The sequence below is a fragment of the Leptosomus discolor genome, chromosome 15 (genome assembly GCF_034619465.1).
Source record: "Leptosomus discolor isolate bLepDis1 chromosome 15, bLepDis1.hap2, whole genome shotgun sequence".
NCBI lineage: Eukaryota > Metazoa > Chordata > Aves > Leptosomiformes > Leptosomidae > Leptosomus > Leptosomus discolor.
In genome coordinates this window covers 1,273,283-1,297,397 of record NC_141405.1, presented here as the reverse complement: position 1 = coordinate 1,297,397, position 24,115 = coordinate 1,273,283, and the positions used below count along the sequence as shown (strand labels likewise).

The following is a 24,115-nucleotide window of genomic DNA, read 5'->3' as shown; positions in this document are numbered from 1 at the left end:
GGACAGTTAATCTGAACATACATTAAAACCGTGGAACAATTCCTCAGCCCTTTTGCCAAGCCAGGCAGTATTACCAGCTTTAATGTAACAGCACTTTTGATCTTGTAACAGCTAGAGTGGTGGTGGTACAGCTATTATTCCTCCTGGAACAGAGCTGTGCTCTGATACTACACCTACAATTCAGTCTTTTTGTGCACAGCTATCTAGAAACAGATGTAAGAGAGCTTCTCATCAGCATGTACCCCCTCTATCATCCCAGGGCGGTGAATAACCCTCTCCAGTGCACAATCCAGGACCAATTACAGCTATGGCAAGGAGAAAGGCTTCTATTTTAAGCTTACTGAAGAGGTAACTGGGTGCTGCAGGCAGAAGGATGGACATGGTGGAAAGTCTCCTGTAAACTGGTTCTCTTTGTTCTCAACAGGGCATGACACAGGCAGACAGCAGCTTGAGGAATGAGAGGCAATCCCAAGATCAAATGATTCCATTCCTTTTTTAGGTCTGTAGCAGCCTGTCCCGCATTGTACAGGATATGATCACTGATCTCCTTATTCCATGTTCCTACCTGTGAAACTAAATGAACTAACACTGGAGAACGAGCTCTGAAGTCCTTGAAGAGGGAGGGCTATTGTCATGCTGAATAAAGCCAATTCCCTACAGCCACTGCAGCAATACAAGCAAAACCCCTAAGGTTCAGAAGAATCAGGCCCTAAAGGAAACAGAAAAGCTCAGAGAAAAGATAAAAGAAACTGAACTTCGAAACTTAATACTGCTTTGAACATTCACTGAGCAGAAATCCTTCCCAAAAGTGACAAAACTGCAGTTAGCAATCCATTACTCTTGGCCTGGCACCCACGCTGTTAGGCGAGACCCCCACTTCCCAAGAGAACTAACTCTGGCATTTACTCAGACCCATCTCACAGACATCAGCTACAGCAATTTTTCAGAAAGGAAGGGCAGGAACTGTTAGTTGAGCAGAGGGAAAGAAGCAAACACCACTTATTTAGTCACAGGTCTTGCTACTCTGACTCGTTGCTTGCATCAGATGTCACAGTGATAAGTACCTGTTTAAGAAAAAAAAGAACAGCAGCAAAACCACTCCCCCTGCAGCTAATCCAATTAAGACACAGGATAAAGTTGTAGAGGTTAATCAGATCTGAGCCATTGGGTCTCTCTCTGCTGCTGCTGCTTAGTGACACATCTGGTGAGCAACACCAGTGAGACAAAGGCCAGACAGAAACACCAAGGATCTTGCTAGCCACAGGAGACAAGTGCTGCTCCCCTACTGCATCAGGCAGGAAAGAGAGGAGCACACTGCAGGACAGTACGGTGGCTTGGTCATCTGCTGGGCTCAGGTTGGCTGTCCCATTAAGCCTTATCAGGTGCCAGGATGCTGTGACTGGTAACGCCGAGTCCTTACAGCAAAGACCAAGGCTAGGTCTGCAGGGTGCTGCCAGGTTGGTAACCAGGATGCAAATTTACTCAGCAAGAAAGAATTCTGCCCGTACAACTGCAGAGGATTGCAGGGAGCTCCTCTTACTTTGTGTTTCATCAGCTGCAACTCTGTGCTTACCAAGGCTGCAGCAGGGCAGGTGAGGGCTGTCCCAGCTCAAGGGGCCACCAGCACAGAGATCACTTGGACTGCCACAAATAGCCCCTTCAGCATTGGGAGCCAGAAGAAAGCTGAGCTGGGGTTTGCAGTGAAGCAGCTCCACCAGTGCCAGAGGGACAGGGTTCAGGTCTGACTAGGGAATGTTGCTCCTGTCACACCCAAGGCATCCAGCCTACGGCCTAGCCTGAAGTCCTGACCTAAAGCTGCCTTGCAAAACTGAGCACGCTGCTTTCCCCAACTCAAGCCTTCCTGTATGGTCAGATCTGCTCTACTTCTCTGTCCCTCCTCCTCCCTTTAGGGCAAAAAGCAGCCAGTGGTCTCAGCCCTTACTGCTTAGACAAGTGTCTGCACATTGGTGGTAACAACTTGCTATCCCCATCATCACTCCCCTGGCTGCAGGACAGTCAGCACAGAAGGATGGTCCTGCTCTGGAAGGTGACTTCTCCTTTGACCCACCAGACTGGGCTCAGGCACAGAACAGCACATACAGTGGGGGACAGGAAGAAACTTTTTCTATACCTATTTCTTCTGGGCAGGGAGAACACTTGAACCAGAAATTCACCTTTTCTCCTGGACAATACATGACAGCCTTTCAAGAGGACAGATGGAACAGTGACTCCAGTGTGATGACAGAACTGTAGCAACAGCAAGATGACAAAAGGTGTGTAAGCACTGTTCTGGCAGTGATGTCGATTTCTTTGGTTGCCAGAAGTATTGTTTCAGGCAAACGATTCCTAATCCAGTAACCATCATCTCCCCTCCTGGAGGGGAACTGGGTCTCTTGATACCACTCTACCACACTGGACTTTGGCAGACTCCTCTGCTAATTTGTTCCTCCTTCTCGGTAAATTCTTTAATCCAGGACAGTGATTGCCACTGTTTTTCAGTTTCTCAAGGGAACTAAGATCCACAGCCCCCAAAATAGAACTTTTGCCCTTCCTGTAGGAAGTTTTATCCTTCCTTTAAAGACAAGGAGTTTTACAGCAATCAGCCATGAAACTTGTCAGGAGAAAACTACATTTTATACTCTGGACTTGAAACACAGAACATTTCAGATTAAAAATAGCTCCCTTTTGCACTGTTTGCCAGATCTGGGAAAGAGGTGAAAATCCACAGGGACCTGATTTGATATGTGAAAAAGCAGAATTCTATAGCAGTGAGTATGCACACACACTCATTTTAGGTCAAATAATAGCTCTGCAATAATATTTATCTCAGTAGAGAAAAACCAACTTGAGACAGACCCATGCTAGCTGGTAGTCTGGTACCGAGCACCATAACAATTCAAGCACATTCATGAGAAAGAAAGGAGGCAGGGGGGAGTTTAAAATAAATAAATTTTTAAAATATCATCACATCACATTTTCCTGCCTTTAGGATGGTTTCTCTTTCAAATTCCAAATACCTGCTCCTTGTATCAGCAATCATGACAAGTATCTTGACAAGACATGAGACGCTCTGTCTGCGTGACCCAGGTGTGGGCACAGACCCAGCCAGCACACAACTTCCCCCCACAGCAGGTAGCTCCAGATCAGGCTCCCTCATTCTACAGCCATGGTGTGGGGCAGCAAAGGGACCTGGTACAATATTAAACCTTCCTCCCCTCCTTTCTCAACAGCAGGAGAGGACGGGCCATGCACTGCCTGCAGCTTTCTGAGGAACCATAGCTCAAGCCTTTGCAGCTCAAACATAGCAAACAACTGCACAGCTTACTCCAGAGCACCCATGTTCTGCAAAAGGGCCAGCTCTGCTCTTTGGGGTGATGAGTTACTGATCAGAAAAGAACACCAAAGCAGCATCATGTGTCTCAGTGAGCAAAAGGTCTATGCAAAGCTCTGCCACCAGCTAGTTAAACTGATAGACCCTAGCAAAGGAGAACAGGAATCAGCAGGCACAGCTTTGACTCTAACAACACAGGCAGTTAAACACCCAGTATCAATGGCTACTGAGTAATGCAGGAGTGATGGGACAGAAGGAGGGTTACCTTAATAATGTAATTAAGCAGGAAGAACAGCCAGCCTTTCCATCCCTCCAAATCAGTATAGGATGACAGAGGCTGGATTGTCTACACAATGTTAGTGTCTTGTCATTGGCAAGGAACACAACACTAGGGCACTCAGAAACATCCCTTCTCTGATGTCACCATCACAACTGGCACACACAGAGCATCCTCATCACAGGAGGCAGGTCCCGAGCAGGGCCGACTGCTTGCCTGCTAACATCAGAAAAACACCTTGGTGTTCCCACTGGGAAAGAGTTCATTCAGCTACACCTCACAGGGAACAGTGAGCAGAGAAAGACCTCAGAAAGACTACAGCACTCACACTGCAGAGAGCATCTTTCCTTGAATGAACTGCTTTGGCTCCGGCTGGGTGTGCGTAGTTCAGGCTGGTTTAGACTACAAGAAACCACCCAATGAAGCTTTGTGTCAAACTTCCACCCACACATCAGCTACATAATTAATAAGGATGAAAGAGAACGTTATCCCAAGCTGGTATTCATATCCTTGGTGATCAGTAGAGCTCGTTATATTCTGTTTGGCCTTATAAGTCAGCAAAAGGAACATTCTTCATGCATCGTACTGCACGCTTGGTCATTAAATACTAGCTTGTAAGCCAATACAGTCATTGTTCCTTGCAAGCGTGGAGTAATTTTTTGCATCAACTAGTTTGTTTTACAGTAAGCCCGAAATTTAATTAGTTTTCACAGTTTTATTACTCCACATGGTCAAACAACAGCCTGGAGCTTCCAGTCAGCTGAAACCATGTAAGGTCCAGAAAATTCTCACTGTGCTTTTCAGGACTGTTTACTAGGGCCATAAATCAGCAGCTGGCAAATGACTTTCTGCCCCAGCTCTTCTTGGCCACCAGTACCAACCCTAAATGATCCCATAAATCAATGCAGCATCAGCAGCTCTCAGTTCATGGGATACAGAGGGAACAAGGCTGGAAGATGGTTTTAGGCACATACGGCAGTTCTTTGGGAGACATTTTGGCTATCACCACCCTGGGAGAAGTCACCCAATGCACCTGTCTTGTTGAAGGGGACTGTGCAGCATTCATGCCCCAGCCAGCTTGAGCTCTCACATATTTACTACGAAGCCATGCTGCTGCACTCTCCACCACAAATGCTGCTTCCTGTCACATCTGGCAGGTAGATAAACTGGCCATTGCACTCACTCACAAAAAGACACAGCTTTGGCCTCTCCAAACGCTGTAGAAGGCAATGAACGCAGGCAGGAGGTTCCCATCAGGCAAAAAGCACACAAGCAAGCCATCCCACTACAGCCTCTGGGATTGACTGAATAGCATTGCAACAGCAAAAACCTCTGGTGAGGATGCCCAACACTGGAGAATCCTCTAGAAGCACCAATGTACACTCTAGTTCATAGCACTCTAGAAGAGAGACCACCAGAATATTTAACACGTTGAAGGCACAGGAGCAATCCTGTACACATACACATATGCACAAGACATCCCCAAATAGTTTGCAGGGCTGGCAAGTCCAAGTGTGATAAAGCAAATATGTAGCTCAATAAAGATTCTTCAGACACGTTAGTTAGGTTGGAAGGAAGTTATTCCTCCAGTCACCATCTCCAGGCATAGCTCAGAGACCAAAAACAGCAGCAGCAGCACCATCTCCCATGCCCTTCACAGCAGTCTCACCCAAAGGGGCTGCTTAAAGGCACTCATCGATGCAAAATAAATGTTTCCCCAAAACTCAAATACTATTGTCAGAGGACACATGAAAGAAAAATATTTGTGCCTTCCCTGCTGACAGGAGGAGAACAACCCAGAGACATAAATCCAGCTATAACAAGACTGCGTGCAAAAGCAATTCCTACTAGCAACCAAGAGGGAGTAGCTGAGGGAAGAGGCAGCAGTTCAACTGGAAGAAGGAACCGCAATAAACACTTTCATTTTCCTCCCCAGTGCAAACAACAAGGCTAAAAAGCAACCTCCTTCCATGGAGGCCATGGTCTGCAGGGACAAAAGAAGCTCAAGGTCCACTTCCCATTATTTCTTAGCAAGAGGGTAAGCAAATGTGTGAGACGAGTGTCAGGAAGCCTGCAGAGGGGAAACAAGCATCAGGCTCTGTTTCAGAGCCAAGAGGCAGAACCAAAAACCCACTTTGCTCTTCAAACCCCTTAGGGCACACGCCATTCTGCTGCCAGCCCCAGCAAAACATAGTTGATGTTAGATACCTAATGGGTCCAGAACAATTGTCACATTCGTTTTCAAGTGCTTTGCTAGATCAAGTCAGCTCACACAGGATCAAGCCCTCCAGCAGTTTCTGTGAATCTTCCGATTTTTCACCTTTTATAATATTGATCCTTCCTCTACCAAGACATAAGCATGGCTACGTCTCGCTGGCTGTAGGCTGTCATCAACAAGCACTTCCACTACAATCGTACATCACAAACAAGTATGCTACACAAGCAGGGTCTCCGTCATCACTGGTACCTAATCCTGAAGGATCACAGTGGCAAAGAAATGCTTCCTCGGGAAACATTGCCCTGAGGAAGTGCATGAGACCAGAGGTTTGATGATAGTCACAAACAGCTTTGCCTCCAGCAGCCTCATTTATTTTTTCCTCATGCAACCCAGGAAACTCCAGAGTATACACTACTTACAGAGTATGTCACGTATCAAAGAGCATGAAGAATAGTTCCTAGGGGTAAGATTGATCTTGCTTGTTTAACATCAGTTTCATACATCGTTACTCTTCTCACCAGCAACACAGGGTCACTGCAGACAGCTGTTCCTAAGCAACAGGAACATATACTAAAAATACATACATTCTCTGTGTCTTGCTAGTGCTGGAGTTTTAATTCTACAGTTGAAGGACTTAAAGGTCCAAGCAAGACTTGGTGTGATCAAACATTCAGGACTTTCACTACACATTTCACAAACACATATCATCTCTAGTGCCAAAATACCGCCAGTGTCACCACAAGCAGCTGAATGAGGGGGGATGCTATCACTCAGGAAATTGGGAGAAGAGACAGAAGGAAGTGACTGTCCCAAGTGCTACAGCTTGAACAGGCAAACACTGCCTGGTTTGAATCACATGACACCGCAGAGCATTCAGAGATCAGCTTTCCTCAGCAGCCTATATGTACAATGGTGCAGGAAAACAGCCCATCATTTGAAGCCCATCAATTCTGTCTCATGGTTGTTGGTACCAAGCTGATTTCAGATCAACACATTGCACAACACCTAGTGAGGAGGCAGAAAGAGATCGCAGCTTCCTTGGCTGCTGTCAAACTCAAACACGCCCACTGCTGCATTTAATTTGCAAACGTGCCCCGGTACATTTGCACTGACTGCAAATACCGGAAGGCAAGAGGAACATCATACTTCCTACCACAGAGGAGAAACACTTGCTTTGCAGGTCTGGTAGAGAGTAACTTCAAAAGCCCTGTAAACGTTACACGCGTACATGACGATGGCATAGAAAAGCACCTCCAAACTGTTTCCACCCGCTAAGCAGCTGGTTTGTTCCTCTGGAGACAGGATGATCTCTTCGCCTTCTTGGTCATAACAGAGCACACAGCCACAGAGCACAATGCACCAGCTGATTTGCAGAACAGCATCAATCCACTCGGTGTTTACAGCTTTTCCCCCCTTTCTTTTTACACATGCAGGCTTAAATGCTTTTATTGCTTCAGTGATCTTCTATGTGCAAGACAGGATTTGAGAACAATGCATTAGCAAGGATCTATGTGCCTAAAAACCATCCTGCATATTCAGCTGAAACAGCAGAGTGTACGCTACCAAAGCCTCCCAGTGCAGCTGGAATCAGGAGGCAGCGGAGAGATCCAACAGTCTGAAGACAGCTTGCTGTCCCTCTTGGACGCTGCGCTCTAACGCATAGGTTTCCAGGCAGCTCAGAAATGGAAGGTACACAAATGTGTAATGAGTAGGAAGCCTCCTGAGGCTTTTACAAATCTAGAGACATCAAGCTGCCAGTAACTCACGAGCTGTGTAAGACTGACTCAGCCTCCATGTGCTTTTCGCTGTGTTTGTTATGACTCCTTGAAGCATTTCAGAAGATGCCTGCTTCTACCAGCACAAGCTTAACAGTGCTGTGTTTGCTACACTGCTGATGTCTGGTTTATATTGATGGCTTCTACTCCCAACTTTCTGCACTAGGCAAAGCCAACAGTCTGTGTATAGGCTAGGGGGACTGGAGAGAGGAGTATCCAAATAGCCAGGGAAAGGGGAAATGGGGTAGCTGATCACAAACCTTTCACATTGCAGGGAAGGTGTAAATACAGACAATCCCAGAGAGCCTCATCCAGCTTAAGGACTGGCTTGTGTTCAGTGTACAGCGGTATTAGAAGATTAAGGAGGAACTTAGGGAATTTTTGCTGTTCATCCTGCAAGAGGCAGGAAGATCATTAATGACCTCCATGTAGCTTTTTCATGCTGAGCCATCACTCCAGGGTATCACAGCTAAAAGCCAAATCTGGGTATAAGCCTTGAAGTGCTGGGAGATTGCCATCCACTGTAACAACACTGGGGACAGGCACAGGCTAATCCAGGCATGGTAAAAGATAAGACATTACCCTGCAAAGGGAATAGCCTCTCAGACACCTATCAATGCCTCAGTTTCCCTCTTTGACTGAAGGAAGGATAAATTCCCCTCCCCTCTTTCCTGGGGGCTGCTTTATTCAAAAGAGCCTCTGGCAGAATGCAGCGAGGGATTGATAATCCAAACAGCACCAGAAAACCAATCTCCTTCAGCAAAATCAGATCCTCTCTTAGCAGCCCATTCTTCCCTTCAAGTCTGTCCACAGGGCAATGAATTTGAAGGAACTCTTCCCCCTCCCCCCCCATACCCCAAAACCAAAGTGGAGGAGTCAAAGGGTTAATGCTGCATGACAAAGGTCAGCCCAGTTTGGGGAGGGAGGAGAAAGGGAATCATTGTGACCACAGACAGCAGTTCCCTGTGACCAAAATGCCACTTGAGAAATGTAAAGCGATGGCGCTGCTCAGAAAAAAGGCCTGAGAGCCCTGCCTAAATCCCAGGGCTTTATCGCTCACAAAAGCCCAGCCCCTTGAGTCATTAATCGTGTGCTCCATGGCTGGGCGCCTCAAAGAGCAGCAGATGACACATGCCCAGCTGCTATTGCCGCCCCTCCTCAAGGTAGCGGGGCAGAGGCAGGTGCACTCCCAGTGCCCTCTGCTCGAGACTAATCTATTCTCCCTCCTTGTCCTCCGCCTTTCATCTCCTCCAGCAGCCCACGCTGACAACTGTAAATGAGATTAGACTTCAAGGCGCGGGGCAGATGCAGAACCCCTCTGTGCATTGCCAAGAGACTCGTGTAGCTTTTAGTGTCTTTCCCCTTTACAATGCACAGCTTGGTAGAGAGGGAGAAGAGGGCGAATTTCCTGTCACACTCACAGAAGTGTCTAATATAGCAAACAAGGCAGACCTTGGTTTTAGGGCCTGTATGCTAATCTGTTATCACCATGGACAGTCTTCCCACCAGCACCTCTGATTCTCCAGTTCATGTTAGGGGATGAAGTAACAAATCTATGAGTATTTCCCAGTTCCAGTTCCTATAACCTCCTCTTTGCCGCACCACCCCATTTAAATGTGGACATATGTCCTGATGAATGCTACCCTAAAAAGGCAGTGATAGTTCAAAATTCAGGCAAAGACTTGAAGGTTACATACAACCCTGTGCTCAACTCCCCTGCCTTCACTGTTGCTCTCGCTGCCATTGTTTCCTGTTCCTCATCTTGCAGTTTCTGCTCCTCCTGCTCCCAGTGACCCACACAAACCAGCAGTAAGACACAAGCAATTTGTCAGAAAAAACGGTAAAATCTCCAGGCACAAACCACTGCCTAGAGCTCAGAGGGACCTGCCTGGCAAGGTCTTCCAGCCACAGCTGGCAGGAGTTAGCCAGCGACAATAGTCAGGGAAACCTTTCAAAGTGAAGTGTGATGTTCAGCTCAACAGTGCCCCGGTAAACAAACTGGAATTTCTATTACAGTATGGAAAATAGCTCATCTGGTATGTGTTAAAGGCTATCCAGAGAAAAAGAAGGCAGTTAACATAAAAGATCATTGGGTTCAAAATAATTCCCTTTCTCAGTTACCACCAACCATGATAATAGCTGGCCTGATTTTATGGATTGCTTTGTAGTTTCAATCATGCAGGAACCAGCCCTGGATTTAAGAAGGCAGCAAAGTCAGCGTATTTTCAAGCATATTTTAATGTTTTATGAAACCATGGCAGAGCAGGTTCAGCTGCACCCACTGCTGGTAGTGTCAGCAACTGAACTCTTCCTGGCAAGTGCACGTCTGGTCCAGGATATCTCTACAGCCTTGTTTCTGAGCTCAAGTTTTCCATTAGCTGCCTACACAGACTGGGTAACTTGGCATCTCTCTGCATTCCCCATAAACTCTGTTCATCTGTTGCCATCACACCCACGTACAAGTTTCAGGAAGGAATCCAGGATTTCTAAAGCAGCTGCAACAAAAACACAGCCTGGATTGACAAGCAATAGGATCAAGGTGCTGAGCCAGTGAGAAGGGTCTTTTTGGAGAGTTTTGTGTGTATCTATTTAAAACAAGTTTGTTGTCATGACTACAAACCAGGGTACGGGTAAGAAGTGAGAACTCAGATATGAGGGCTGATAATATTAATTCACCCTTGAAATCTCAGCAGCCATGGGAATGGGGAAACAGAGCAGTTGATGCTCTTGGCATCTAACAAGGCTAAAAGCCACCTTCAGAAGGCAGGTCTGTCCTAATAACGAACACCATCCTCCTGGATAGCCCCTTTCACCCAGCACAGCCAAGGGCTGGATAATACTGATTAGCTGCAGTCATCTCTAAAGCAGGAGCACTGGGGACACGGAGGCAAAGGGCACCCAGGGCCCTAGAAAGGACACAGCAAAGCAGGAACAGCCCCTCAGGAGACTCATCTGCAGACTCACTAACCATCAGACAACTTGGCTTCAACAAGGACAGCGAGATGTTCTAATGTCTGCGTGCAAGGCAATTAACAAGGGATCTTATTAGCAGAGAAGTGTGAAACTGTCAGGACCTGCTGCTGGGATTGTTGCACTTGTAACTTTACCAGAAGATTAACAAGAAAAAAGTGGGGGTTTTGGCTAGTGAAGAACAAATGAAGAAAGCTGCAAGTGATTGCAGAGGGATGGAGGGAGGCAATGCCTTGCTCTGCTCAGAGCTTGGATTCCACACAGAGACAGTGTGGAGTGCTCAGCGACAGTGCAGGCTCTGCAGAAGGCAGCAGATGCGGAGCTAATGCGTGTGTGGGGGTGGAGGGTGTTTATGAGCACAATAAATAAATGTATGAATCCCTATAAAAGTTCCCATATAAAAGTGAGTTAGAGCTGCCTGAGGGCCATGGCCTCATAATAAAAAACACATCTCGTAAGCACAGTATGAAGCAGCAGCTGTACTGGAACTGCCTGGCTGCAGCACTGAAAAGCCCTGAGTCTGCCTGCTCTCAGACTCTTGGGTGAAGTGCTGACCCCACTAAATGCAGGAGGAATTTTGGTACTTGCTTCACAGTAGTCAGGGTTTTGCCCTGGGAGAGGCTTCTTTGAACCTCAAAGCCTATGAAGCAGTTCTGGATCTGCCTTTTTGCCAAATTTCAGTTCTTCTACTTCCTAAAAAGAAGCAATCTGCAAGTGGCTGGAGATGTTGGCTTGAGTCACTGACAGTTCCCGGTGTGACAGATTAGAGCTGGCTCAAAACAAATAAAAAATTCCTCCAGAAAGCAATGTCAGTAATTCCTCTCCCCAAAAATAAACACGCAAAAAGCACTGCTTTATGGCTGAACAGCAATTTTCATAAGAAAGTTTTGAATTTTTAATTTAAGATGTTGTGGAGGGCATTAAAAAAAACCCCAAACCCTTTCATTTTTTATGTTTAAATACAAACGTGCTTTTTTGTCAGTAAACCTAAATAAAAGTATTTTTAAAAAAATCTCATCACAGAAAAAAAAAAAAAATTAGTAATAATTTCTTTCCCCCCTCAAATGCAAATGGGGGGGGAAGTGCTGACCCCTCCCTCACACTGTTTGCTGTCATACTCCATCACCCCAGAGACAAGAGACTTGCAGACTCCCCGCCTGTGAATTCCCAACTGCTCCAACAGTTTCTCCAGAGCCTTCTCTTGCTTTGCTGCTCTCCTTGGAGGTGGTGAACAGAGAGGCCCATGGTCTCAGCTGAGAAGGTGGCCTTCAAACTTCAGTCCCAGCCCACAAGTCACAAATGCACAGGGCATATGAATCCTCAGCCACTCATTTCCACTCTAAGTACACATAAGGCCAGGTCATATCTCCCAGGGAGAGCTGCAACTGTTCTGAGTTTCAACACAGAGGCTTTCTCTAGTTACCAAGACTGTCCTCATGTTTCACAGGGATGCCAATTGGAGCTAAAGAAAATGCTTCCTTCTCCTACTAGCACAGAGCTGCTGGGAATAGCAACCTTGTTCCATGACAAACAACATCTTGCAATTCACTGCAGGGCTAATTGCATTGCATTGCTGATGTGACGCTCAAGGAAGACGTCAGCTCCTTGGCTTTGCCCACAGGCAACAAGGACGTTATTGATTTATTCAGGACTTAGGACTAGTTGTCACAGGTTGCATTCTCTTTGATAGTAAGCCTTACAGACAAGGCTTAAATTTCAGCTGCAGCCCTAATTGAAACATAGCTAATTACTGAAGGTCTGCCTTTACAGCCCATTCCCTTGTTACTGGGGTAATGTACTGTAAATCCAACAGTCAAATTCTCCCCTCCCTTAAAAAGAAGAAAAAAAAAAAAAACCAACCCATCTACTATTCAAGCAAGTCCAGGGGGAAATTACAGATTCCTCTCTTTGAGCCCGAGGTAGCTACCAGCCAAGAGCCCCATCCCACAAGGACTCAATGACTTCAAAGGATGCTTGTAGAATCAGACTTCAAATTAAGGGCAACGTTTGAGATAGGAGAGAATTCAAAGTGGCTGAAACAAACATTCAGTCCAGACCACAAGGAATTTATCTTGCATCCATCTTTTGAGTGGCAGCATACCCTACGAGCCCCAGCAAATTCAAATACATCACACAACTTATGTGTGATCAACAGTTATAGTAATCTAATTCCCAACTGCGAGCTTGCTTGACTGTACAACAAATGTACTGCAGTCCAGACACGTGGATTAGCAGCCAGTCACGGCTAACCGGGTATGAATGAGCACTCATCAGAAGAGGCAGTCCGGTTATTAGCTGAATGATAACAGGACCCCCAGGGTACTAAGGACATCCTTTTGCAAAGACTGCACCACAGCTTTTGGCTTTGCAGTTTTGCCAGATGCAGAAGCAAGATTATTGCCTCATAAAGCAGGGACGAAATCCCATCCGAACTTCAGTACTGCCGGGATGATGCCAGCATCGAAGTAAGCTCCCTCACAGAAGGTGACATTTACACACACACACACAACAGCACAAAAGTTTATGACATCAAGAGAATGCTGCAGTTTAGAAGCAAGTCAACCCTAGAAAAATCCTTCAGTTTACAGCTGCTTCACATTTCAACCTGGCAGATGGAAGGAATACCACAAAGCAAACATGTCAGTTAAGGCAGCTAAAAGCATAATTTACAAACTAGAATCCACAATCCAAATTCTCAGCAGCTATAACTGAGCTCTACAGAGCTGTGCTGATTTCAGCTGGCTACAGATCTGACCCAAGGCATTTACCTGATACAACCATAGTCTTTGGTTCAGAAGCAGACACTTTGCTAATTCTGCGCAAATTTAAAGCAGCAGGTCCTCCCCTGGAGGATGTAACACTGCAGAAGTCAGTTTAGCAGCTGGGGAGCCATTTCAAAGAATACAGTGCTGGTTTTACAGGTCCTGGTTTGCCTCCCTCAAAGAGTGGAAGATTCTTTAATCCACAGAGCAAGGACAGCACAACCGGCAGCAAACAGAGCACCTGCCGCAGCACCTCGGCTCAGCCCCTGCGCTGGTAGGGATGGCCAAGCTGGGCCTGCTTCTGTCCCTGGCTACTCTGAAGAGGAATTGAGAGAAAGGCCCAAGGTAGTAGCGATAATTATGACTTGCACACCAGCGTCCTGGGAACTGGGAGCATGGAGCACATTACTCCCAGGCTGTATTTTAAATGCAGGGAAAATCTAGTACAGAGGAAACTAACTGGAGGTTAGACTCTTCGCTCACAAGACAGAGACAATATATCAGTTGTTCACATACCTGATCAAATAGGGCTTTCCAGTGCTGAGAGGCAATGCATAAGGGAGGAAAAAGAAGAAAAATGTATAAGAGCAACGACATTCACATGCAGTAAACTCCAGAAGTATATTCTAACAAAGAAATAACCAAATTATTTAGTGCCATTTCCAACATCCTTCTTCATCCCAGAATCACCTACCCTTCCGGGGGAGGAGGCAGGGGAATCTACCAACCACAGGGAGGACAATTTTCATTTACAAATCCAAATTAAGATGAACTCAGAACATTAATGTGTTAACTCTGTTTTCTCCCGCTTTGTCTACTTGCAGGCAAGCAAGTAATAAAAGGCTTTGTTACTCACAGTGATCAAGAAACTTGGTGTATATTGAGGGGAGGGAGGAATTAGCAATGGTTTTCAGATCATTCTCTGAGATCCTGTGTCCAACACTGAGCCACAGACTGCCTTGCCGGCTTGTCAGAACCTTGTCTGCTGCCTGCTCCTAACTCTGGCAGGAACTTGTTGCAAGATCTTTGATAACCCATCAGATCTTTGAGCCTCACATGTCCACATCTGAAAAACAGGTAATTCCTCTTGCACAAGGTGGGAGGGTGGAAAGCTGGAAAGAGCCCATTACCAGGATTTACCCCATAACTTTTGTTCTAGCAGATCTGCCTTAAAAGCTCTGTATAGGAGGAAGCTCCACTTCAACGCTGATGACCACAAGAACGCTCCACAAGAACTTGTTACTTGGGAACAGAAAAAACAAGCTCGTAACTGGCTCAGATTTATGCTTTGCAGAAAGACTGACGTCAAGTCACCTCCCTGACCCAGACTTGCTGCCTCACTGTCCCACGGCACAGAGGAAATTCCCAATAAACTGTTTAAGGCTCTTGCTCATCTCTCCTGGATTTGGGGGCCAGCTGAGAAGAGAGCAGCTTCCATGGGGCAACAGTGGGTAACCACTGGCTTGGGGTCCCCAGAAAAAATCTTGCACATTTCCAGCTCTCCTGTCCGAAGTGCTGTTCAGCACAACACGTTGTTTCTGCCTCATTCACCTTCCCAGAAAAGCAAAATGAGTAAAATACCAAGTAACGGATTCATAGAAGCAAATCTCCTCACTATGCTATATGCAAAGCAGAGCTCTGCTGAGTCTTACCTAGTCCTGCAAGAACGTTTCCTTTGACATGGTAGGCAGATCTAAAGCAGAATTGACCAGAGAGACAGTGGGATATCAGGCCACTGAATTCTATTTAATTGATTGTTGGCTCCCCTCCTCCCCACACCTCTATCCATTTATGAACTCCCATTTATCATCATAAATCAGCCCAGCACTTTAAACAGAACATTTTGGGACTGCCTGAATCCTGGCTTTGTGGAATGCTGCTCTGAGAACTGCAATGACATCACAGTTGAGCTGTTATACACTGTCAAGGCTGTGACAGCCACACCTCCACTACGTAGTATTTTTGTGGTTAATAATAAAGTACTGACCTTGTGTCACTTCTTGCCAGCCAGCCAAAGAGCTTACATCAAGCTTTCAAATGTAATAATAACAACAGAAAATCAACGCCAGTTAGGTTTCGGGGGGGGGCACACTCCTAGCACACAGCAGCTTGAATTTTCAGAAATGATGCTCTGTAGCCTGCTTGTTTCAGCAGGAAATCTTGGCCAAGGAGGAGGAGGGCACTTACACTGCTTCCTGCTCTTCTGACTTGCAGATGATATATGATACCTCAGGCTTCTGTCACATCATCTATTGCCAGGTCTCAGCAGCTTCCCATAACCAATGCAACTGCAGGCTCTAACTCCATTTTGTTGATTGCAGAAAACAAAGTACCAGAGTCAAATAACAATGCAGATCCCAGTTAAGTAACGGCAAGACACTGTGAGCTGGATCAGACCCAAGCTGTCCTACCTCAAGGTCAGGCAGCAAGTTAGTAGCAGAACTAGGATGAGAATCTAGATTTCACCAAGGAAACTTCATGGTCTGCCTCAGGACCCCAATCCTGCCAGGCACTCAGCAATTCAGCATTTCTGGGGGCCCTGGCAGGATTGAATTGCTAACGGTTGCATTCGTGTAGAGGACGAAATAACTTCAAGGGGCCCACATGTACAACAACAACAAATCTTTCTTGTAGACCATGCAGACAGGCACAAAATTTGACGGGGGAAAAAAGGTCACAGCCTGAGGTAAGCAAGCACTAGGATTTGGACACCTGGACGGCAAAAGCTCCTGCAAAGCCACCCTTTCCGAGTGAAAGCTACACATTCCCCTGGGTCAGGCATGCTCCTTTTAAGACTGTCTGGCAGTGTTGTAGCAGAGGTCAAACTGCATCATCATGCCTTCCCTCCTGACTGTACAGCGCTCAGGAATACAGCCCGGGGATGCAGCTCTACCAGGCAACTGCACTTCCTCGTCTAGCCTCTGGGAGGAAAATCCAACAGCAACCGAATTCTAGGTGATTCAGAAGAAAGTCCTGGAGGATGAGGTGCAGGCACTGACCCTAAGCAGCCCCAGGGTCCCTCCAGCAGTGCCACAGAAGTAGAGGGGAAAGGGGATGTGCCATCGCTGGAGGCTTAGTTCGCAAGTGTCCCTTTCACAGCATGCAAGGCCCGAGACAGAGCCTGCTTCCGAAAGACATGTAGTATCACTGCTTCGTGCCTCCATAGGCAGGAACAGACCCTGAGCTTACCTCTGCAGACAGCAGACACTTTGCACAGTCCTCATCCCAGCAGAGTTTGCTGGGAAGGAGAGCTGCGAGCAGTCCTCGGATGCACCAGGAATGCAGGGACTGCTCACGTTCACTCCCCCCCCGACAGGTGCACAGCGAGCTCCTGCCTCCGGGACGGGCAGATGCAGAACTGCCACCTCAGCTTTGCTGCTCAGCCCGGCAGGAGCGATTCCAAGCACGCAGGACCACTTGGTGTCCTTCTAGGCTGGATGAGCAGAGGCAGAGAGCCAGTGCCAAGTTATCCCACCCTCAGGTGCAATCAGAGCTCAGAGGGTGGAGAGAATGAATCTATCAGCCCTGCCGAGCCGGGGGAAAAACTTCCTCGGCTGTTTTTTGCTCGGGGGCTGGAAGATGGAGCCGGCTCCCGAGAGCGTTTCACATCTGTCACCCTCTGAGCGCCCGGGACTCTGGAAAAGCTCTCTGTCCCCAGGAAGCCCCTCAAACCAAGGCGTCAGCCCGTTTCCAGCCTCTAGAGACGCCTCGGTGCGCAGCCCCGCTGCCCCTGCCCGGCCAGCCGCAGCCCGCTGGGAGCCAGCATCTCCCCGGCGGCGCGGCTCTGGGCGCGGACACCGAGCGGACCGGCAGCCTGTCCGAGCTGCTGCCGCCGGGGCTTTCCGGGCTGAGGCAGGGAGGAGAAGGGAGCTGCGAACCCCGGGGACAGAGACAGCCCGGCGGCTGCCGGAGCCCGCAGACAGCCGGCGGCGAGGGGCGCGCAGGGCGGCGGGGACGGCGGCTCTCGCTCGCCCCGGAGGGTCACCAGCCCCATCGCTTCCCCCACCCCGGACTTCATCTATAAATAGCTTGAGCCGATTACCCTGGCCTGGGGGAAAGGGGGGGGGAAAGACACCGAGCAAAGGAAACTTACATCCTCTGCGGCCATAGGTAGGACATCCTCGGAGTCCAACACCTCGATTTCTTCCGCCTCTGAGCTGGCAGCCACAGCAGGGGAAGAGCTGGCGAGAGGCTCCGGCAGCTTGTCTCCCATGCTTGGAAACGGTCCCCCTCCAGCCCCCGCCCCCCCCCCCCCCCCCCCCCCCCTTCTCCCCAGATCCTCAAAGAAATTAAACCTAGCTGCTGCTTGGCAAACTTTCAAGCGCAGCCCAGCCAGCCTTCATGACTCCCGCAGCCGGGAGGGGAGGAAATCCTCCATCCAGGGAACATCCAATTAGCGCGGGTAGCGCTGGCGGGCGGCATCCCGGCGGCCGGCTCCGGACGGGGCAGGTGACCCCTCCCCGCGCCGGCTCGGGCAACTCGCCTCCTCCCGCCGCCCGCCCCTGCGGCCGGGCGGTGCCCCCAGCCCGGGGCACGGCCGGCGCCTCCCCCGAGCCATGAGGGCCTGGGGAGGGGAGGGGAGGGGAGGGGGGGGGTGTCTGCCCTTCCCGGCGTGGGAGACTCTGGGAGCCAGAGCCCGGAGCTGCAGCACGTCCGAGGATGCTGGCCGGCAGCGGGCAGCCCCTGCGGCAGGGCCCGGCCGAGCGGAGCTGGGCAGGTCCCGGCGCGTTCCTCCTGCCCTCTCCCGCTCCCATCCCGCGCTCGGGTGCCTGCCCTTGCCGTCCTGACGCTCTCGGTCTCGCTGAACGAGTGCGGGCAGGTGGCAAGGCGTGCCGAGTTATTGGGGCTTTCTGAAGCGAACTTCTCCGTCCCGGAGAGTCTCACAATTAGGGGCTGGTGTGGGGTTTTAAATTTTTTACCATAATTATTCGTTCCTGTACGTAAAGATGGGTATCTTAACCATCTGGAGCCTGGATTAGGAACTTGAGGAATGGCTTGACTGAAGGCAAAAATCCAGCAGTTTTAGCTTCTTCCAATCAAGTACAGAAATAGCAGGTTGGCAAGGGGGAAGGGCAAGTCGAGCCAGGCCGAGCCCACATGGTGCCAGCGCCTTTGCTTTCTGCTGCATCGGCAGCCAAAGCTAGATAGAGCCCAGAGTCAGAGCAGAGAGGGTCCACAGGCCCCATTTTCTTGATGCAAGAGCACCGATACCAGATCGGACACACCTCAGCCACAAGGACAGAACCAAGCTAGAAGTCACTGTTTTCTCTAAAGATTTGTTTAAAAAACAAACAACAGGAAAAAAAAGGGAAGGAAAAAATCCAGATAGAATACCTCTGGAACAGGAATGGGATCTTCCATCCAGCAGTAGCAAAGCATACAGCAGAGATTGTCTCTCCCATCCATAGCCACCATGAACTCCATACTGCATATTACTTTTGAGCTGGATCATATTTGTCCCACACAGTGATGGGAAACTACACAGGCCCACATTGTGAGCCGCTGGGTCCTAGCTTCTCAGTTACTAAAAGATTTTTCTGCAGGAACAGTGCCAAGTTCTTTCCATATGCCCACATGAGCTACACCTACCTACAAGCACCAGGGAACAGCAATTTTCCATATCTCAGCATCCTGCACGGCTGGCACTAAGGTAAGGTCAGGGCCAAGGGCTAAAGCACCATCCCACACAGCTGAGCAAGGTCAAGTAAAGAGAATGATCTCCTCTGTCACCTGATCTGATTCCTTGGAAAGAACAACAGGAGAACTCCATCCTGCAAGTGATCCACATGTGGGGAAATGAAAGAGTTGAGATGATAGCCTTATCCTGTAGTACTGCCCCATCCTAAACAAACATCAGAAAGGAATGTGTTATCTTCAAGGAGTGCTAAGGTAAAAATATTTCCTCTGTTCATGGTTCTGAGCCCAGCTGACCACAATCTTAGCCAAGGGATACTTTTTAAAGAAATGTCCCTTCCTGTATTTTTAAGATTTTAGGTCAACTTTTAAAAGCCAGTGCAAGAAGTAAACCCAGGACTTTGGGACCTGAAGAGCAGAACTTTTCTACCTTGGGGTTCAAGTGGGAAAATGACAACCATAAAAGCTCTTCAGGGGTCTCCAGTGCAACTGATGAACAAGAGGGCTTCTCTCCCCTTAATGACCAGAACTGTCATCACCAATTAACCAGAGCAGACCTTCTTCAGGTTTAAAGGTGATTCCTTCAGCACAACATCCACTTCTGACTTGTCTAGAGCCCGTCCAGCCTGCTTCTCCCAAAGTGTAACAACAGGCTAGCAAAGCCATCACTTTTGAGAAGCACTAACCCAGTTTACTCATACAGCACCACCCCTGCCAAAATATTCCAGGCACTAAGCAGCTATTATAAAAACAATTTCTTTTTGATTAAAAAACTAAACCTCATCAAAACTTCAAAACAGATGGATAAGAAAAAATATGCTATGCCAACAGAAAGAAACAGCAATCATTTAAAGATGTCTGTAGGGAGGAGGAAGGCAAGTTTTTTAAAGTAAAGAGAGAATAAATGAGCTGAATTTCAGGGGTAACAGGTTCCACACAGTTGGTGACTGCCTTGTCAAGAGCTCTGTATCACCTCTGATTCCAGATGCTAGCAGGAAAATGCTAACATGAAGTCTAACATAAATGACATAAACAACAGGGAGAGCTCCCAAAACCTTAACACCAAACTCCCACTAAACTGGAAAACTGCTGCAAATTACAAGTTCATTTTTCTCCTCTAAGGAATATTTTTCACTAGTGGTAACGATAGGGCTTTTTCAGGGAAGTATATCTGCACATCGCACATATGAGCTAGTGCTGTGCTATAATTGTCACAGAAAGGAAATTAACAGTATTCTAATGAGGAGTTTTGTTACAGACAAATTATCATCTTCCAAGTCTGTTACAGCCTCTTAATTTAGACTGTCATTTCTCCCCACTGCATACCCTGGTGACTCTACCTCAGAAAACAGTAATCACCAGAGAAACAAGGGAACTATGGGCCACCACAGAGCAGAGGCAGGGAGAGCACAGAAGGGCTTCAGAAGAAACTTTGAAAGAACTTGAGATAATAAACCCCAATCCAGTCATGTAGGCAACCTTTTACATTCCTGGTACTGCAAACAAAATGTAGATATATGTCCTTCCTGCATTGGAAGTGGCTAAAAAGGCCAGCTCATAAATATGCAATAAAAAAGCCCTCAAAGCAGGGACCCAGCCAACATCTGTTAGCTAAGCCTCCTGGAGCAAATCAAAACAGTTTGTTCATGGGTCTTTTTTCCACCCAAAGTAGCCCCAAAGGGCTTTTACAAAACTGCCCAGCTCTCACAACTGGAACTAAATGGAGCAACCTACCCAGATGGATTACAGTACTGGAGCTCAGCCAGCTGGCCAGCACCAGAAGGCAACTTCTGAAGCAAAATGCAGTGGTTTGGATCAGAAGCCAAAATCACTGCACCCAAACACAACCCTAGCAAGAAGTTAGATAGCACATACAAAGTTGGTACTGGATCAGACCAGTCACATTAACCCCTTCAGACTTAGGAAAACAGCAACAAATCTTTAAGGACCACAGATGGTGTGAGATTGGGGTTTAAACTCTGTCCAAAAGGTAACAGCAGCAAATGGCTCTTTCAGTACCAATGATAATCCTTGGGGCTGGGACAACACGAGTTCACCTTTCAGCATCAACAGGAATTGGATTATCTGTGCTGCCTTTTGGCTTCTTCCTGATTCATCGATACTTTCCCTCCTGAAGAGAAGGAATAATGGGAAAAAAATAAGGTCCAATTTCTTCTCCGATTTCTAATTTGCATTGAAAGACTATCCTCCTGACCCTCCCTATTCCCCATATTAGAACTTTTTCAAGTCCAGCACTGAAAAAGCAGACTCTTGTCTTTCCACCTGCTGCTCTCTTCTGCCCCAGTAGCTGTTATTGGTTGCAGCTGTTCTAATTGTCTTTTTGGTTATAGTTGGGGACATAATTAAATCCACCATTACTCCTTTTCTGGGTGGTTGTCTTAAGAGTGAGCTCTCCTATCATGTCAGCCCTATAGTACTTAAGATGTGTCTCTGTTCCTTTTTAACTGTCACCTGATGGGATCACAGCACACATTGGTAGGTTCATTCCAAATTAAAAGAATTGTTTGAAATGGAGACCAAATAGTAACTCAAAGTTAATTCCCAACATAACATCAAGTCATGCTTACAATTAATCCTGAACTGACAAGCTTTCAGACAGGAGGTCAAAGCTGAGGGGTGAAAGATGCGTCTCCAAGGAAGACGAATCATGACCTTTGTCCTCTCAGTGACTTTATACCATGGCCAGGCAATTCATGCATCAGACTGAACAGGAAGAGGGGATGGAATCTGGTTTTGGAAAATACAATGAAATGAGTTGTTAGGAAACTGACAGGATCAGGGGAAAGAAAATAAATCACTGTTCAGAGAGCATGAGCGAGCAGTTGACTGGGGTGCTCCAGCCAGCACTCAGCAACAGCTCAACTTTTTGGACTTTCTTCTTGATGTGCTCCATGAGTAGAATACTTTCCCCTCACAGTGACTATAATCCTCACAGGATTCAGGAGGTCTCAGCTAGTGACACAGTGAAGAGCGGAACGCTTACCTCGGTAGCACAGCTACACGGGTTTCACAGAGAACTCCAGACGGAGCCGCAGCACAGTTAGGTACCGCGACCTGCGTTCTCTTCCCAGCTTTCAGTCCAAGCAAATTCCTCTCCCTAAACCACTGGAGAAGGCCTGGGTTTATAAAAGCACGTAGCGATCTCTTCTGTTCCTCGCCCGCCCGCCGGCAGCCCTGAGGGCCTCGCCTGAGGGCAGGGGCGTTTCCCTCCCCCACGGCGCGACCCGTCTCGGCGCTGCCCGCGGGGCAGGCGGTTCTCCTCAGGGGCGGCCCAGGCAGCCCACCGCCGCTCTCCCCCGCCGCTCTCCGAGCGCTGCCTGGGCTGGCGGAGCCGTTTCACGCAGCAGAGCCGGTGCCCACCGCCCCCCACCCCGCTCCGGCGCCGGTACCGGGCGGAGCCGCTGTCCCCTCAGCTCGGCGGCAGCGCGCCCCCTGGCGGCCACTCCCGGAGGCGACTCCCGCCCGCTCTTCCCGCGCCGGGTCCCTCAGGGCGGTCGTAGAGCTGCAGGTCCCGCCGATCTTCTCCGATTTCCAGAGACACGCCTCTCGGCTAACGCTTGTTGGGCGACGCGTATAAAGCATGTTTAATTAATGAAAACATTCACCAAGCAACGAGCACATTTTCCTGCAGCGGAAGCAATCTCACAGCCCTAACGGCGGCCCTGGACAGAAAACCAGCAATTCCATCAGCCGGACCCGAACAGCACGCGATGGTTGGCGTGTGCGAAAGGTCGAGAACCAGCATCGCCCTCCGCACACCCAGCCCCACCGAGCCACATCCCACGCAGGGGCCCAGCTGCTCCAGGGAGATCAGCAGTGTCCACACCAGTTGCCCCACAGAAAAACATGGCGGCAGGCTCAATACAGAGAGATTTGCCACACGAGCCACGCACGGGAAAGGCAGTTACAACACTCCAGTGCTTGCAAGATGATGAACTGTGTCATTAATATAACACTTAAGGGATTCATGTGAGAGGGTACTTATGGAAGGCAAGTGGGAATCCTAACTGTAACTCCAGAGCACGGCATCAGATATTTAGAAGTGTTTCGGAATGAACTGCCACCGACTGGTTTAAAATAGCTGATCATCCCCAGAACTCCAACCTCGGAGACAGGCCAGGCAGTGCTGCAGAGCCATCAGTCTCTCAAAAGGCACTTTAGCATCAGTACATTGATAGTCTGAGATAAATTCGTGGGAGATGAAGTCCTAAAACAACCTTTCAAAAGTGCACCGAGGTTGGTCATGGTGGGAATAATTAGCAGTGTTAACATCTACTAAGTTAGAATTTCCCACTAGGAAAACAAAGAAGGCTCAAGGCATGTAAATATCTAGTCTTCCCTGCTTGCTTTGATGGTAAAAGCTCAACACACCCAGATGAGCAGTCTAAGTTCCCTGCAGATTAAGTTCCACTATCACAGTGGTCTTCCTTCTTATTTTCTATCACAATCTGGTCTCCCTCTACTAGGCAGGTATGTTGTACCTAAACAAAAAAAACCAAACAAGTGATCTGTCAGCTCTTGAGAAGACATAGTGCATTTTTCAGCTTTCATAACTTCAGGGCACCACAAGCTCAGGGACAGGGAAACATTTGCTTGCTCAGGTCATCAGTTCAGAAGCTCTACGTAACACTGATGCATTTATTTTCTGCATCATTGATGTCAAAAGACATCTTGCAGGAAAAGAGCATGAAATACCGTGCAACTACCTGATAAACCGTCCACAAGCATGATCCACAGTCACATTCAATAACTGGCACTTGTGAGGCCGCGCTGTACTAGGTCCAGTTTCAGGCTTCCCAGTACAAGGCAAACACTGACATACTGGAAAGTTCACTAGCGGGCAGCCACAGAGATGAGCAGGGAGCTGGAACACGAAATAGAGAGAGGCTGAGAAGACAGGTCCTGTTCTAAGAGAAGGTGGTCTCCAGTTACCTAGCGGGAGGAGGATACTGAGAAAGTCTCTTGTGATCCTTTCCCAGGGAAAATGGTAAGATTTTATAGCAGCATACGCACCTCCCCAGAAAAGTATAGCCCTGTTTTCTTCAAGAACTTTTAGAAAATTAATAATTTCCTAGAAAAAGTGTAAGAATTTACAGACTAGGAACCTTCTGATCTTCTGAACCTTCT

The 24,115-nt window shown here is 48.0% G+C and overlaps 1 protein-coding gene across 1 annotated transcript in view; it reads right to left on the bottom strand.

The window, feature by feature from the left end:
- RHBDL3 (rhomboid like 3) overlaps positions 1 to 17,546 on the bottom strand; it is a 62,182-nt gene extending 44,636 nt beyond the window's left edge. The window contains exons 1-2 of the mRNA XM_086473777.1: positions 17,427 to 17,546; positions 13,850 to 13,873 (exon numbers count right to left, since the gene is read on the bottom strand). Coding sequence (XP_086329903.1) covers positions 13,850 to 13,873; positions 17,427 to 17,546 — 144 coding nt within the window. The remainder of the gene's footprint in view (positions 1 to 13,849; positions 13,874 to 17,426) is intronic.
- Positions 17,547 to 24,115: the final 6,569 nt, after the last annotated feature.